The 16,764-nt window shown below is 56.6% G+C and overlaps 1 protein-coding gene across 1 annotated transcript in view; it reads right to left on the reverse strand.

The window, feature by feature from the left end:
• LOC115844503 (piezo-type mechanosensitive ion channel component 2-like) overlaps window positions 1–16,764 on the reverse strand; it is a 44,462-nt gene that overhangs the window by 20,636 nt on the left and 7,062 nt on the right. Inside the window, exons 3-8 of the mRNA XM_060285340.1 lie at window positions 10,161–10,304; window positions 9,064–9,171; window positions 6,229–6,290; window positions 5,699–5,738; window positions 2,463–2,626; window positions 1,046–1,257 (exon numbers count right to left, since the gene is read on the reverse strand). Coding sequence (XP_060141323.1) covers window positions 1,046–1,257; window positions 2,463–2,626; window positions 5,699–5,738; window positions 6,229–6,290; window positions 9,064–9,171; window positions 10,161–10,304 — 730 coding nt within the window. The remainder of the gene's footprint in view (window positions 1–1,045; window positions 1,258–2,462; window positions 2,627–5,698; window positions 5,739–6,228; window positions 6,291–9,063; window positions 9,172–10,160; window positions 10,305–16,764) is intronic.

Consider the following 16,764-nt stretch of genomic DNA (forward strand, 5'->3'; position numbering starts at 1 on the left):
TCAAGCATAATTGTTAGTTGGGGAAGAAAGGAAGAAAAAAGTAACACTATTTTTCCTCAAATGATTTGATTTGCAGGTGGCCTCTGGGGACACCTGGGCTCCCTTTACTTTCCTGAAAAAGGCAAGTTTTTATTCTCCACTCACCTACTCCTGACAGAGGAGCCAGGGCCGCAGCTGCAGGTGTCAGAACCTCGCCCCTCTCGGGCTGTCTGCGGCTCGGCTGCTGACTTATTCTTAAGATAATCCTTAAATCTTCTTCGTTGGGCCGAAAGGAGATCATCTAATCAGAAGGGTCTCGGGAAGCTCTTGACGTGCTTCTTGGCAGAACGGGGAGAAATGAGCCCCCAGCGAGTTTGCTGCAAACGTCTCTTCTGGAGACAAGTTTCGAGCCAGGCCCTGGGGTCCAGGGGAGGTTTGATGTCTCTGCTGCTCTAAATCTGGGCTTGGAGCCCAGGCCTGGGGTGGCAGGTCAATGCCACCTTGCGTCCCCCGCCGTTTCTCAGCTGAAACCCGGCCATCTCCTAGTCTCCCTGGCAGGCCCGGCGTTGGCCTTTTTCGTAGGGAGGGAACGAAAGTACAGCTGGGCTGAGCCAGGGGAGTCCCTGGGGGAGGTTTACGAGGCCTGATAAATATTTCTCGAGCTTATTTACAGAGCTGCTCGGGGATACATCAGCGGTCCAGTCCTCTGCTTCTCACTCCATCGGAATTGCAAGATGCTCCCCGTGCAGGTGGATCTTTGCGTTTTTTCTTTCTTTTTTTTTTTTGGTTTTTTTTTGCGGTACGCGGGCCTCTCACTGTCGTGGCCTCTCCCGTTGCGGAGCACAGGCTCCGGACGCGCAGTCTCAGTGGCCATGGCTCACGGGCCCAGCTGCTCCGCGGCACGTGGGATCTTCCCGGACCGGGGCACGAACCTGCGTCCCCTGCATCGGCAGGCGGACTCTCAACCACTGCGCCACCAGGGAAGCCCTGCCTTTTTTCTTTTGGCCGGGGGCGTGGGGGGGTGGTGGGGAGGGAGAAAGGAGGGCCGGCAAGGCAGTCAGGGTACCTCTTGGTGACACCAGGCAGGACGAAGAAGGGCCAGAAGTGGGTGCGGAGGACTCCGAGGACCTGGAAGGCACACTTCCCCAGCAAGGCCTTCCGCGGGTAGAGGGCCTGGTCCCCCAGCATCGTGCCAAACTGGATGAGCCCCATCGCCAGGAAGGCCTTGGGCACCGGCTCCTCCAAGAGCGACTCCGCCAGGTCAGCGGCTGAGTGTTTCTACCGGAGTCAGAAAGGCGGCTTAGGAAGCGGCTGGCGGGGGGATGTGTGGCCGAGAGCGCCCCCCTCCCCTGTCCCCGCCATCCTCACGCTGCAGGAGCTGTAGGAGGCATCACCCTTCTCAGCCTGGACCTCGGGGGCCCCTCCTCCCCTCACTCTGTGTGCCAGCCTCCAAGTCCTCTATTACAGAGGCTTCGCGCTGCTACGTCCCTCCCTGCACCTGGGTCCCTCCCTCGGCCCCTGAAAACCCTGGGCTCCCCTGCTCTTCTCTCTCTCATTCCTGTCTTGCCCTTCAAGGCCTGTTCTGATGCTGCTGGACTCCAGAAACCCTCCTGAGCTTCCCTCCCCGTCCCCTCCCATCCCCGAGCAGAGCGGGTTCATTACGCGCCCCAGGACCCCATCTGGCCTCATGGAGGCTGGATGCCCTCCAGCTTGGACTGGGGTTTGCTGCTCCCAGATACGTGTCCTGTTTCCTCAGTAGAAAGCTCAGTTCCTTGAGAGCTGGGGCTGCCCTTCACAATTCCATGAGCCCCAAGACACAGAGCAGAACTCACCCCCCAAAATCTGAAGTTGGAGGGGACTCTGTCTGCTCCCACTGTCACCACCCCCCTCCCCTTGGACCACGGAGCACAGGCCACAGCTGAGGGAGCTACGGGGTAGGCTTGTCCTCCCTCCAGCCCCACTCTGGCTGGCAAGCGGCCCCAGTTCTTGGAGTGAGGGTCTGGGCCTTGATGAATTCTCAGCACGTGAGGTGGGCGGTGGAGTGGGACGGGGGCAGAAGTTCTGGACAGAGAAGCATGCCGCCAGCTCGGAGGAGACCCTATGCCCGCACTGCAGCCCCTGCCCCACTTGTATCTGGCTTTCACCTTAGTTAGTATGGGCTTTTCAGAGAAGCAATAAAACAGCAACATAGCAACTTGGACGGGGCATGGAAAGCAAGAGCCGTTTCAGTAATGAAGTTGGTGGAATTGCTATTCTAAATAGAGGGACAGAAACGGGGTGGGGAGCGAGACAGACCACCCTCTGCTATTAAGAAAGCCTGTCGTCTGCCTGGTTATTAAGGAACTGACGGCCACACCCACCCCCGACTCCGGAGGGTCACTGCAGCCCCAGGAGCCCAGACGTCTGGGTGGAGGCTCGCAGGAAAGCCAAGTGCTGAGCTGGGCAGTCTGGAAGGCTGTGCGGGCCCGGGGTCGCGGGCTCACCCCAAAGGCCCAGTAGCCAAAGAGGACAACGGCCAAGTTGAGCATCTCCACCAGGAAGGCGAGGGTGTACACGTTGCACACCCAGCTGGCTGGCGGCCGGAGGAGGTTGGAGAAGAACCGGTGGAGAGAAGAACCGGTGGATGGAGTGGTAGATCTGGAGGGTCCTGCGGGAGAGAGGGTGATGCCGAGGGCTGCCCTCCTGGTTGACCACATCTCAACCAGTGCCGGCCAGAAGGCTCTGGGAGGAGGTCGCAGCTGACAGATGCGGAGGCTGAGGACCACACACAGGTTCATTCTCCTAACACCTGTATTCTCAAAGGGCACAGGGGAGGCTGCCCTGGTGTGCAGGGACCGACCCCCGAGTGACCGCCGTGCTGCGGTCTCTTGATGTCTTCATCTCCACCCCCTTGAGAGCTGGTTGCTTGAGGTCCAACCTAATCACTAACCCAACCGTAAGCTCTCGAGGGTCTCAACCAAAGGCCAGCGAGATGCAGACTGGAGAAGAGCTCGGTGGGGGCCCCTCCTCCCTGCCAGGTTCTCTCTGTGTGACACGAGGCAAGTAGCTCTGTGGCCAAGCTTCCGGCTCCTCACCAGCCCATCGGGGCTCGTGAGCCCTGGCCTGACTGCGCCATGGGGCGGCTGCAAGGGTAAAGTGTGGGAGTCAATGTGGAACAGCTCTGAGGATGAGACAGTACAGCGGCCATGTTTGATTGTTTGTGATATACAGGGAATCCTACAGGTGAGCAACAGGAGGGCAGGCAGGTGACTGGGTGGATGAATGGATGGGTGGGTGGATGGATGGGTGGGTGGATGGATGGGTGGATGGGTGGATGGATGGGTGGGTGGATGGATGGGTGGGTGGATGGATGGATGGGTGGGTGGATGGATGGGTGGGTGGGTGGATGGATGGGTGGGTGGATGGATGGGTGGATGGGTGGATGGATGGATGGGTGGATGGATGGATGGGTGGATGGATGGATGGATGGATGGGTGGATGGATGGGTGGGTGGATGGATGGGTGGATGGGTGGATGGATGGATGGATAGGTGGGTGGATGGATGGGTGGGTGGATGGATGGGTGGATGGGTGGATGGATGGATGGGTGGATGGATGGATGGGTGGATGGATGGATGGATGGATGGGTGGATGGATGGGTGGGTGGATGGATGGGTGGATGGGTGGATGGATGGATGGGTGGATGGGTGGGTGGATGGGTGGATGGATGGGTGGATGGGTGGATGGATGGGTGGGTGGATGGGTGGATGGATGGGTGGGTGGATGGGTGGATGGATGGGTGGATGGGTGGATGGATGGGTGGGTGGATGGATGGGTGGGTGGGTGGATGGATGGGTGGGTGGATGGATGGGTGGATGGGTGGATGGTTGGGTGGGTGGAAGGATGGATGGATGGATGGGAAGAAGGAAGGAAGAGTGTTTGGATCCAGAGTCAATAGATTGATGGAAGAAGGAAAGATGGAAAGACGGAAAGATGGGTAAACGCAAAGATGGTTAAGTGGATGGATTATTGGAAAGACAGAAGGAGAGACCAAAGTATGAATTAAGAAATGCCTGGACAAAAGCAAGGATGGACACACGCTCCGCTACAGTCCTACAGACAGACCAGCGAGAAGGAAAGGTCACAGTAGACGCAAGTCTGGGATCCGGCTCCTACATGGTGTTTTCCTGTGGCCCAGGAAGATGTGGGCCCTGGTCTTCACCCAGAAGCACACGGCTCCCCAGTAACCACGAGGCCATGTTTTTCATGCCAGATCTACTGGCAGTGAGGTTGTCTGTGAGGAAGGGGGAAGGATGGGAGCCCCCCGGACTCGCAGTCCCAATGCTCCAGAAGGAGTTCCTGGATCACCTTCTAAGGCCCAGCTTCTGGGCTTCCCGCAGCGGCGGCCCCGACAAGCTTCTGCTGGGCCGCTTTTGTCTGAACGGCAGCTTCCTGAGGAGGCCCCATCTCTTCCTGCACCCTAGGTCTTGGGGACCCCCTGGCAAGACATAATGACACAGGCCTTCCCCTTGACCTTTTCCTCCAGAAGCTGTTTTGGCCGGGGCCACCCTGCCCCCACCCTCAGGCTGGGAGGGAGGGAACTGGTGTCACGTGGTTGCTGCCAGCATCTGGGCCCGGGCCAGGGGCTCCCGCTGTTGCCTCCCCGATACCAAGGGCCCTGGTCTGGACCCCAGGCTGCAGAGAGGAAGGCCTGGCAGGCTGAGGAAGCCGATGGGGAGGCCTGGGCACTGGGCAAGGACAAGGGGACTGCAGACCCTCTCCCAGCCCAGGGATTTGGGGACCCCAATGGCCTACACTTTCCCAGACTCTGCAGCTGGGTTGAGACCAATGAGGGCTTCTCCTTGGGCCAGACCTTGGGGTCTTGGGGCCCAGGGCAAGTGGGGTGCAGCCTACCTCTACATCCCACGCCCCACCAATGCCTCCAGAAGGCCCAGCAGGGGACTGGCAGTGGCAATGGCAGCTCCTGGGAGGAGGGGTCCAGCTGGCCTGTCTCTGGAGGTGCCCATCGCCTGGAGCCTCTCTGCTGCCTTTTCTTCTCTCCCTCCTACTCTTCTCCCCCTTGCAATGGCCTGGTCCCACGCAGCTGGTCCCACAGCCCCAAGCCCTGGAGGGACCAGGGGGAGGTGGGGGCGGGGCTGTGGAGGGGGCGGGGACCAGTGTCTGTAGGAGGGAGGGGAAGGGCCAGGAGGGAGCGGGCACTGGCCCCCTCTCTGAGGCAGACCTCACAAGGCAGCGGGGCCTCAGCCCAGGGGCCCAGAGGGTGCAAGGGGTCGGCCGTCTCCTCCGTTCTGGCCACCATGGAGCCAATGATCAGTTAGCCTGGCAGTCGGCAAAGGCTCTCAAAGTTCCCTGAAGACAGTTGATCTGGGGCGTCTCCAAAGGCAGACAGAGGACCTGGGCCACGGGAGGGTCCCTGGGCTGTGAGCAGGGCATGGGATGGGCAGGATCCCCCCCAGTCCTGACCCCCTCTCCTGACTCCGCCCGGCTGGATTCCAGCCACCGAAGAGTGGAGGTTCGGCTGGGCTCAGGGCAGCATCCCTGCGCCAGGGGCGGGGCCCGCACGCAGGAGCCGGCGGGGGGGCGGGGACCCGGGGGGCAGCAAAGATGAGCGGCAGGAGGGAAGAGGACGCAGCAAAGGGGCCGCATCCCCGGGCAGCTTCAGGAAAGGAGGGCCCGGCCTTCTGTGGAGCAGACTGCCCTCCCCGTGCTGTCTAACTCACCGTCCAGTCCAGCCTTCCGTGGGGAGGAGGGAGTAAGTCCCTGGCAGGAAGAGGGGAAGGAGGTTTCTAGGGAAGGCCAGGACGGTGCCGGGGAGAAGGCTCTGCAGTGCAGGGCCAGATGGGGAGAGCAGGGGAAGGGGCGAGGGGCTCTGAGGCCGCGGGGAGGTTGGGGCGTGGGGAGAAGGGCCTGCGAGTGCAGCCAGGAGGCAGGCGTAAGCTGCAGTGCAGCCTCCTGCGGGAGGTTACCGGGAATGGGAAAGTCTCAAACCAAATGATTCAAAACTTCACTGGAAAGGAAACACACTCCAACGGGGAACAGAGCAGCCGTACGACCGGAGGCTGAGCCAGGCTTCCGAAATTCAATCATCAGTCTCTGCTGTTGACATGTCCGGGGCAGGGGGGCTCCCTTTCCTCGTCTGGTGGGCGGGGACAGGTATTCCGCCCTCGGCCAGTCCGCCTCTCTTGTTCATGACTAGCAAATGTGGAGGGTGCAGTCAAAGGTCACAGCCCCCTTCTCGAGGTGGACGCACCTTCACGGTGGAGCGATGCAAGAACAGGGCCAGCGGCTGCAGGTCGCACAGCACCGCCCGGCCTGCTCCTCAGCCCCGATGACGTTGGGCAGAGCAAACGGCTTTTCCCTGTTGATGCCAGCATAGTGTTTTGTGGTCCAGGGAAAGAGTCCAAACTGCGAAAAGTATTTGACCACAACAGTGGCCTGAATAAGGGAAGGAAAAAGAGGCAAGGTCATTGCAACTGGCCTGCACACACACACACACACACACACACACACACACACACACACACACACACACACACACACACACACACACACACACACACACACACACACACACACACACACACACACACACACACACACACACACACACACACCCCCCTAAAACAAGTGAATGCCCAGGAAGCCTCTTTATATAGGCCGCCAGGCTTCACAAATGTAAGGAATTGTCTGGTCATCAGCAGAGGCTAGAGATTAAAGGAAATAAGAAACCGCCGTGAATACGTAAGTTGGCCCCATGTGACACTGCTGAAGGCTGGTCAACCTTTTTTAATTTCTCTGAGCTCTCACTCCCTTTCTAATTTCTCCTGACACTTGTTGCCTGCTAAATCAATTTGATGCGTGGCAGGCAGATTGAGGCGGCTATCCCAGCCTGCCCCCTCTCACAAGCCAGTAGCGGAGTAGTGATTTTTAGAGACTTCTTTATGCTGAAAATGCTCAAAAATGGCTTTGTTTCCTTTGGCAAGCAGGAAAGGTCACCCGAAGCTGCCAGCCTTTCAGCGCTGCTGTGTTATCAAGCATCCATCATGTCACGCAGAGTTTCTTGAAAGCTTCTGTTTCACAAACTTCTAAACGTCAGGCTCTCTAGCTAGGTGAACAGCCTCCTGCCTCGAGGCCCCCCCACCCCCACCCCTTGCTTCTGTTTGGAAGGGCAGGAAGTGGAGAGGCGCTTCCTCTCTCCTGGGGGTGGGCAGGGGGTGGCCGCTACTCGTCTGTCCCAGGAGTGCGGGCAGCCAGGGGCAGAATCGTGGATGGAGGACCCCCCGCACCCCCTTCAATGTACAAAACGTGGTATGGACTCGAGCCCTCGTCTTAAATTCTGCCTTGGACCCAATGCCCTCTTGGTTTCCTTGTCTGTAAAATTACAGGGCTGGTTTAGAACATCTAAACCAGTTTGGCCCTCGGTAATTCCCTGAGCAGAAAAACGTATTTTTGTTAGTCCATCTGAACCGAGAGAATCAGCCCTGTCGATAAGAGCGCCCGTGAGGCGGCCGCAGCGGATTCTAGGCCAGTGAAACCCGGTTCATTGCGAGACAAGTTCAGGCGCCCGCGTCTGTGATTGTCTCTCCATTAAGTGCCCTGCGTTGAAAGGCCATCCTTCCATCGAAAGCTATGCCCTGCAGGCGGCAGCTGGAGCTTCAAAGACCCGGGCAGGAAGGGAGGGGTTGCCCCGTGAGAACCACCTTGGATTCATAGGAGGTGAAGGTGATTCCGGGGCAGTGACTGGGTATCATGGGGGAGACCTCCCCACTCACGGTGGATTAGGAAAAGGCCACGTGCACATGAAAGAGTATGGTCCTTTCTGCTATAGTGCAAATGCCGATAAACACCGAGGGAGGAGGGGTGGACCCCAGTCAGTGACCTCAGACCTGTCGTTCTAGACCCGGTGTCCCCTCTCACTACAGTCGGAGACAAGGCCTGGCTTGCCTGCCAAACAGCCTATCCAGAGGCCCCAGTGGAACCCCACAGATTATCCAGACTAAGGCCTTCTAGTGCAAGATGGTATTAACTAAAAGTCAAAATTGTCGGAAGACTTTTAGGGAAATTAAATTGTATTGGACTCAGTTACAAGCAGTAAATCATCGGTTTCACTTGTAATTAGGAGAATCTGCTTATATATACAAAACGTAGCACAGATTTTTAAAGGCATATTCCTTCCAGTGGATTAAAATATTCTTTATAGTGGTGTTTGTTAGTTTTTTTAAGCCACATTTTTCTTCCTAGCTCAGAAATGCTAGGATAGTAGAGCTTAGGGGGCCTGACCAGAGAGAGCCCAGACTGGCGGCTGCTTCCCCTGGGGGTGTTTTCAGTGACTCTGAAGGAGGGAACCCAGAGCCAGGAGGCTCCCCTCCCTCCCTGTCCAGGTCTCTGGGGGGCAGGGGAGTCATAATTCATCCCCCCAGGCTGATAAAAATGATGTGATGGGAGAAACAACCTAATGACCGGTACTTAACTTTTGCACTAACTAATTTCATGGACCGGCTGTCTTCAAGTTTACAAATGTTGCATCCGAGTCAGAAAGAGCAGCAGAGAGCAAGGGCTGCTGGTAAGTTATGTCCAAGATGCCAAAAAACAAAATAAAATTAAAATAATACAGACATGCGTTGCCAGAGGTGATGTGGGATAAATCCACTCATGTTTATCGTGCGCCTACCATGTGCAAGGTGCCGTGGGAGCACCGTTCATCCCTGTGTCTGACTCTTGAAAGCTACCTTGCCCTGGGGAGGGCATGAGTGTGGAGGGGAAACGTTAGGGGTTCCGTTCTCTGGGTCCCCCGGCCGCGTCATCACCGGACACGAGCGCTCAGTGTGTTGCCCTGAGGTTGCATCGAAGGTGTGTGGGGTGCGGGGGGTGGAGACGGGCGGGCGGGTGCCCACCTGTTGGCAGGAGCTGGGTCTGCGAGGGGGCCTCCTTGGCACCTACCTCTGTGTAATAGATCGCTGCCATCCAAAATCACCTGGAGGGCCTGGGGACAGAGAGCACGGCCCGCAGGAAAGGCAAGATGCGGAGAACCATGGAGAGGTTGGAAGCGCGGAGCGTGTGGTGGAGGATGGTCATAAAATAGCACAGCGTCTCCGAGCTGGCCACGCCGCCTGGTGCAAGGCGAGGGTCGGCTTCACCCGCCGCCACAGGCTCCGGTAAATCCTGTCCGACTGCTCCAGCTCGTTGGGGCAGCCTGGAGGGAGGAAGACACCTTGCCATTAAGTCCAGGAAAGACAGGCTCACGGCCCTGGATGGGGTGGGCGTGGCCTGGCCTGGAGAAAACCCAGTAGGTAAAAATAACTGTGTTTCCCCAAACTCTACACAGGGAGCAATTTTCCTCTTTCCTGGAGCACTCAACCACAAAGTTTTCTATCGCACAGGCGCTCCCCAGATGCATTTTAAAAAATAACGTGATTTGCAAAGAAAGCTCCTTTGCTCACAATTTCTCTACTGAGTAAAGTATTTCCAAACAAGTAATCAAGTTCAAAGAACCACTTGCTTTGCCTTCTGGTGTGTGTAGTGTAACACCTTCTGGCTCAGCTTGCTAACCTGGACAGCAGTTTGGGCTGCTGCATTGAACAGGAAAAAGGTGCTGGTTCCTGACCTGGGTCACAGATGATTCGTGCCTTTTAAGTTACAGATGCCTAGCTGGCAACATCCTAAAAGGAGCTCTTCTGCTGGAGCTGCTGGTCTGTTTGATTCTCTGAATGGGTGGCATAGAACAGGAAGGTTGGCAGCTATCGGGCGGGGACGGGGGGCGGCTCTTGGACTCGCCAGCCCACTGGCTGTGAGGGACAACCTGCCGGGGGTGGTGTCCTCATCATCTTCTCCTCCACTCTTCCCCCCTCCCGGCTGGCCCCAGCGACAGTGCGTTACCATCTCTGTGACCTCTCTAGACCCCAAAGACATCATTTTTTAAAACCTTGGATGACCAATCGATTGCATTTGCATCAAAGGACATTCTAAAATTTTAAAAAAGGTTCATGGATTTTGATTCCAGACTCCTCTCATCTGGAATTTGCAATCACTTGGGACGGTCTGAGATGTATTCCTGCACCGTTGATGAAGACTGCATGGCTTTGTCGAACAAGCCAGCAGCAGACACTGAAAGGCTGTTGTGTTCTAGACCTTGAGCTGGGCTGCAGGGGCACAGAGATGGACACAGCAGGCCCCTGTCCTCACAGCGCTCATGTTGCAGGGGGCAGGGGCGTCCCGAGGACGGGTCTGGGGCCCGGGGTCTGGGTGAGAGCCACTTCTGAAGTGGCAAGGAAGTCCAGAGGAGGACAGGGGGCCAGGTGGCTTCCCAGAGCGGCGGCTCGGCTGGCTCTGGAAGGACGAATGGCAGAGAGGCCCGGAGAATGGGCATTCCGGGCATGCGTTGTTAGATCCCGTGCAACGCAAAGAACACGGGGCCCAGGGACTAGAGAGCCCGTCAGGTCACGAGGGGCCTCGCGAGCCAGGCTCATTCTGGAGAGCCAGGAAAGACCTGGAAGGGTTAAAAAAGGGGGCGACAAGGGCAGGCTGGGGTGAGTTGAGGTCGGTGTGGAGAGGGAACCATAAGGAGGAGGTGGTGGCAGGGAGGACAGGCTGGTAGATCAGGCGAGAAGCAGTGACAGTCTGAGCAGGGCCGTGGGCACAGGGTGGGGGGATGCGGGTGGAATCCAGAGACATTTTCAAAATAGAGCCCTGGGTGCCACGCCCCCATCCCCCCACCAACCGGATGCGATGAAGAAAGAAAAGAACAAAGCTAGCATCTCCTCCCAGGACTCTTCACTAGGAGCTGGACAGCCTGTGAAGGCTTTGCATGAGTTTTGGGGTAGAGCTTTCGCCAACAGAGACCATGCGGGGAGCACAGCGGGGCACCAGCCCGTGGGGAGAGGGAAGTAATGCGCCTGGGTTTTGCAAGGTCAGAGAGGGCTCCTAAGTGGGTAGAAGCCCTGGCTTGGAGCTCAGGACATGCGCTGGGGAAGAGCAAGAAGGGACAGGAAGGGGGCAGCGGGGGAGGGGCCAGCAGAGCAGAGGCTGCCGAAGCCAGGAGGTCCCGTAAAAACTCGAGGGACAAATAGGGCAGCTGTCGTGGCGAGGAAGCGTGAGGCTGCAACTGACCTTCCGCCCTTTACAAGAAGTCTGGTGGTGAAGAGAGGAGAGGGAGGAGGACACGATCTCTGCAGACCCAAGAAGACCCCAGGCTGCTGGGTCACTAAGAGGAGTGGAGGGGACGGGCTGGGAACAGAAGCCACGGAGAAAGGGGAGAAGGTGGGCGAGAGAAGCCACGGCTCCTGGGACACAGGGAGGGGTCAAGGTGGCAGCTTTCGGGCAGGGAAGATGGGATGTTCCTTCTGGGATGGTGGACCAGCCAGGGCTGCGCCCACAGCACCTGGACGCCCACAGCACCTGGACGTCCGCGACGCAGCGGCACTGAGACGGCAGAATGCGGCCGCAGCGTGACCTTGAGCCACCGACTGTCTGGCCTGTCTGGCCTCAGTTTCCGCTTGTGTCAAATGCGAACCCTCCCTGGGTTCTTGCTGGCTAAGGGGGTTAATCGACACAAAACTGCTCAGGACCCGCCCAGCAAGGGATCAGCACAGGGAAAGGCCACCGTTCCGCCCACACAGCCATCACCACGGCTTTGTCCTCCTCTGTCCCACAGTGTCTAGGACACATGCAGCCACCGCTGAGGAGCTGGATGGTCTGGGGACAAGCTTCCTCGGGTTCCTCGCCAAGCACCCCTCCCACACTCCCCCGTCCCGTCACGTCTGCAGGCGGCAACTGCTCCACTCAGGCCTCCCAGGTGACTATTTTAATGGGACCATTTACAAGGTCACAGCTCCCGTGCGGCTCACTTAACATGCCCAGAAAAAGGGGCCCTGTCAACACCCACTGGGGCAGCCTCCAACTTCTCTAAAAGCCAGATTTCACATTTGAGAAAAATTACATCTCTGCCTGCCGCGGGCCACTGTTATTCGGACTCAGAGTATAATTTCATGGCATTAGCAAAAACGGTCCCTTTTACAGCTCTCTAAATGTCCTTGGCCCACAAAACGCAGTCTTGACCTTCAGAGAGACTGTGGTTTCCCAGGGGACCCTTGGCACCTGAGGTCGTCCCAGGGCAGGGAGGCTCCCGGGAGCTGAGGGCGACCTGTTCCCCGCCTCGGAGGTCCTCCAGCTACTCCTCAGGGCGCCCTGCCTGGAGCTGCAGGTGTTTCTGTGCTGATCCCCTGTGGCCGTTCCCTTTGCCATTTCACCAGGCAATGGGATATCTTCCTGGGGCAGCTGTGGTGTCCCAGGTAACCCTTTGCTGTCCAGACGCCCCTCTTGCCTCTCTTCCCTCCTGGCCGGGGCAGCTCGTGGGGACTCTCGCGATGGCGCATGGCAGCGTCTCAGAATGTTCTCTGTGGTGGCCTTTTTCCCCTATATAGAAATTTCAAATCATCGTTACATTAAGAAAAAAAAGAGAGAGTGAGAGAAGCAGATGCGGTTAAGGGCGGGGAAGGCGGGGAGAGAGCCGGTGTGTCTACTTTCCATGACAGGAAACAGATGGAACACAGTGCCTTGCACATTGCGTCTCAGGACTCAAGCTAGGATCGCCGCGGGGCTGTCCCACTGGGGCCCCGAGTCCCCTGCGGGAGTTCTGGACGCAGGTGGCGAAGCCCTGCACGCCCCTGCCGGCCACCACAGTCCAAACCTGCAGGGAGGTTGGGTGGCAGGGCCGGGGTGGGCAGTGAGGCCGCCAGCCATCTTGCCAGGAGCTAACGCGAGGCGTAAGTCACGCGTCAGCAGACCGGGTGACTCTCAGAGCTGTCGGCGTGGTGTAATTAAAAGCAACCCATAGGGCAAGAGATGCCAGCTTGCCTGAGTGACAGCTCGCCACCAGCCGTGGCGCTCCCCCCGCGGGGCCTCGGACACGGGGGTGCTGTCCCCGCTGAGTGCGCGCAGAGCCACAGTGACATCGTCCAGTGGCACCTGTCCCAGCACTTAGGACAGCTGGGCTGTGGTGATGAGCCTCTGGGCCGGGCCTCCTGCGGGGAGACAGCAAGAACCAAACAGCCCGTGAAACCCCACCGGGAGCATCCCTCTTTCTTTTCGTCAACTTGCCTCATAGCGACAAGACAGTGAACACCGTCCAGTCCACCAACCGCGTCTGGAGGGGCTGCTGCGTGGGAGGAATTTCCCTAGACGTAGCGGTCCTGTCCGCAGTGGGGCCTCCGGGTGATGCCGACGGGCGCCAGGGCGAGCCCCAGAGACAGCCTTTGCGTCTGAGCACCCTCAGGCAGCCTCCACCCCTCCTCCCCCCGAGGAGAGGGCCGCCCTGTTACTGTTTGCCGTCTGAATAGCTAACACGAATTAGGCACTTACCGTGTACCAGGCCCTGGTGTGATCTTATGGTTTGGCCCTTTAATCCTACAGCAACCCTCTCACTCAGGTCCTCTTACTACTGTCCTCCTTTGGCAAATGGAGAGACCGAGGGCCAGAGGAGTGAAGGAATTCGCCCCAGATCGCACCAGCTAGTGGGGATGGGAGCGGGTCTGACTGCAGGCCGCCCGGGCTTGTGCTGAAGGAAGGGTCACTTGAGATGAGAGATGGAGAGGACTCTGGAGAAGGCGCTCTGCCCACAGGCAGGGATGAGCGAGAAGAGGAGACCCCCTCTGAGGTCTGGCTTTGTGCCGGGTGGTCCCAGCCCCGATCCAGGTGCGGGGCCTCGAGCAAGGCACTGAAGCCCTCTGTCCCCCTCTTTAACTGGCCGTTGGCATTGTGGGTACGCGGGTTGTGCCTGGCACATGGTAGGGCCTGGGTGGGCACCCGAGGTTGGGATTATGGGATTACTGGTGTCACCTTGGGGTGAACATGTGCCTGTCTTCTCCATGCCCAAAGATTCAGGCCTATTCACATTTCTCGATTATGACTTTTCAAGGGGGAGAAGCCCTTTGAGGGGACCAGGGCCCACTCTAGCCTCTAAGTGCGACCTCTCCATGGAAACGAAGGCTCCACCTGATGCTGAGAAGGGCCGGGGCTGCAGGAGCCCACAGTGAAACCCCCTTTTCCTACTCACTTCGGTGACACTGCGGGACATAGGTAAAAAAGCCTTGGTGAAGTCCAGCAGTTTCCTCTTGAAGGTCAAGTTTTACTTTTTCTCGTCTCTGAACTCTACCCACTTTCATCTCCGAGTGAGCTTGTCAGAGGTCTGCCCTGATCAGTGACGTGGTTTGCCTCCTGTAGTTTTGTTTTTCTGTCTTGGACGCGGCAGGGAACCTCCCGGATTCATCTGAATTCTCTGCTCTGGCCTCAACTTCGGCCTCACGAGTTGCTTGTCTCTCACCTCCTGAATCACCAAAGGAAAACAAAATAGACGGCGATTGGAAATTCCCGTCTGTTTTCAATTGACATTTTTTTGTAAATGTTCGTTACATCCCCGTAAGGGTGTCTGTGTGTCTAAGGCAGGCGTGATGATGGGGTCAGGGAAATTACGGTCCTCCTGAAACATACATAACATTGCGGGCCCTCTACTGGGGTTGCCAGTACGCTCGCTACAGGCACTGGTATCTAACCACCTGATCTTCGTTGCAGACGCTCCCCAGAGCAGGTCCATCTAAAGAGGAAAGCCTTTCAGATTTGTACTGGCTCCTGACCACTACTGGTCAGGGTCCAGGGCTTACCTCCAGCGAATGCCTCACTTAGGAAAGATTGGACACCTGACAGACCACATATCTCTCTCTCCCTGGGTCTGGTCAATGCATTCCAAAGGTCAAGCCATTACGGAAAACAGGCTTGGAAAAATGCATATCTTCCCCCTAATATTTCAGAATAACAAGTTGGCCTGTCAGCAGATGTCCCATTGTCCAAGCGGCAAGGATACCTCCATGAGGCACCCCAACCCAACCATCAGCGTGTATAAAAGATCCCCCATTCTTCCTACGTGCACCCATGTCCCCATCTTCCCTCCACACTCCACTTGCTGTCAAGGGACCCAGTCACCAGCCAAAACTGATTGACGCCAGTGTTTCCTAGTCGACCATCTATTGATCCAAGTTACCACACAAGCCCCACTTTGCCGTCGACAGTACCTCCAGGGTGGCACCGCCGGGCCCTCTCTTCCCCCCGGGGTTCCCCATCCCTCCTCCATCCTCAGAGCAGACGTGGCTCTATTGGTCCAGACGTCACGTGCGAGCTGCGGGGAGACCGTCGTAAACCCGGCTCTGTTCCCCGGCAATTTCAGGCATCGCCGGGCCCAGACCCTTCTTTTCTTCCTTAAAGGTCAAAGAATCTAATTAGAACCATCACTAACTGTATATTCTCGTTGTTGGTAAGCCTGAAATAATAAAAATCAGACCGAATGAGACTAATCAAGGGAGATGGAAAATCAATGTCATATTTGTTCCAAGTAATTTCCTTTCAGAAGAGAAAAGGCTCTTAGGAGCGGTTTGCGAATTTAAAAGATGTTTAAAGTTGCATCTAGACATCGGAACATCAAAGTCAAACCCAAACGGAATTTCACTGGATGATCTCGCTCCTCATTCCCGGAAAAGACAGTGCTGCTTGGTATAAAGGCTAAAACGGGTGACGGTCTTTCTCGTGTCTGCTTTAAGTAGCCCTGGCTTTGCCAAAAAACAAAACAAAGCAAAAACATTGAAAAATGCATCCCTTAAGACAGGAGCAAAGAGTAAGTAATATATGGGATTTTTTGCTCTTCCTTCAGTATTTTTTGGAGTAATTAATTAATTTCAACTAAAATGTACACTTAAGAAAAAACCCTAAATAACAGAATGCCACAGAGACACACATGCATAGACATGGTAAAGGAGATTAAGACACACCTTCAAATAACTTATCCTCTTGCCTGAAATACCCCAAAGATATTGGTTGACATCTCCAGATAAGCGCCCTTGTTCTCCACTTGGTTTTGCATGTGCCGGTGGCAATGGGAGTCATTTATACCAAGAAGATTAGTTGACCAATTTGATACAGAAGGACTCGTTAACTGGCTTCCTCATGATTCCACCACTTTCCCCCAAGAGCCAGCAGGGAGCCCCTTCGGTGGGGAAGATACCCTCAGAATCACACCCTGATCTCACATTAACGAGCACCCAGCATCCAGGGAGGTGGGTCTCCAAAGCACTCGTTGTTATTTTGAGAATTAGAAATCCCCAAACAAACTCGGGCTCAGGTTAAGTTCTAGGCCGTTGTTCTACAAAGTCCCGTCCACCGCGGGCGGATCCAGCCATGCCTTTGGCGCCCATGGAAGCGTCTAAGGAAAGAGCATCCTCTGTGAGGACCATTCAGCCCACAGGAGGCGTCTCCTGTGCCTGCAGTAGCTCAAAGCCAATTCAAAGAAAAGTTACCTGGAAAAAAAGCCGTTCTGAGCTTTGGCCGATGATCTGTTGTTTCTGCCTCGCTTCCTTCTTCTGGCATTTCTTCCTCGCTGTCAGTCTCAGGGAAGCCATAGCTGCTAACCTGGAACGAGTGCCCTTCCGCCCCTTTGCCCACAGACCTCAGGACAGGCCTGGCCCCGTCGGAGACACGATGGGCGCCTCGACCTGGTGGGCACGTTATTTTATGTGTGGGGTTTCCTCCCTTCCAGCACCTTCTACAACGGAAGGGAACTCTGTCAAAACAGGTCTACCTGGTTCCCTAACTGGATTTAAATGATGTATTAGTATTGACATTTCACATTAGAGGCCTGTGGATTTCCGTCTCCCCTCACTATCAATCTACCTCGTTAGCATGGAATCTCCAAATCCCCAACTTCCTTGGCTGCAGAAGCTCCACATCCCTGGTCCTGTATCATCTA

The sequence above is a fragment of the Globicephala melas genome, chromosome 15 (assembly GCF_963455315.2).
Source record: "Globicephala melas chromosome 15, mGloMel1.2, whole genome shotgun sequence".
In the NCBI taxonomy this organism is placed as follows: Eukaryota; Metazoa; Chordata; class Mammalia; order Artiodactyla; family Delphinidae; genus Globicephala; species Globicephala melas.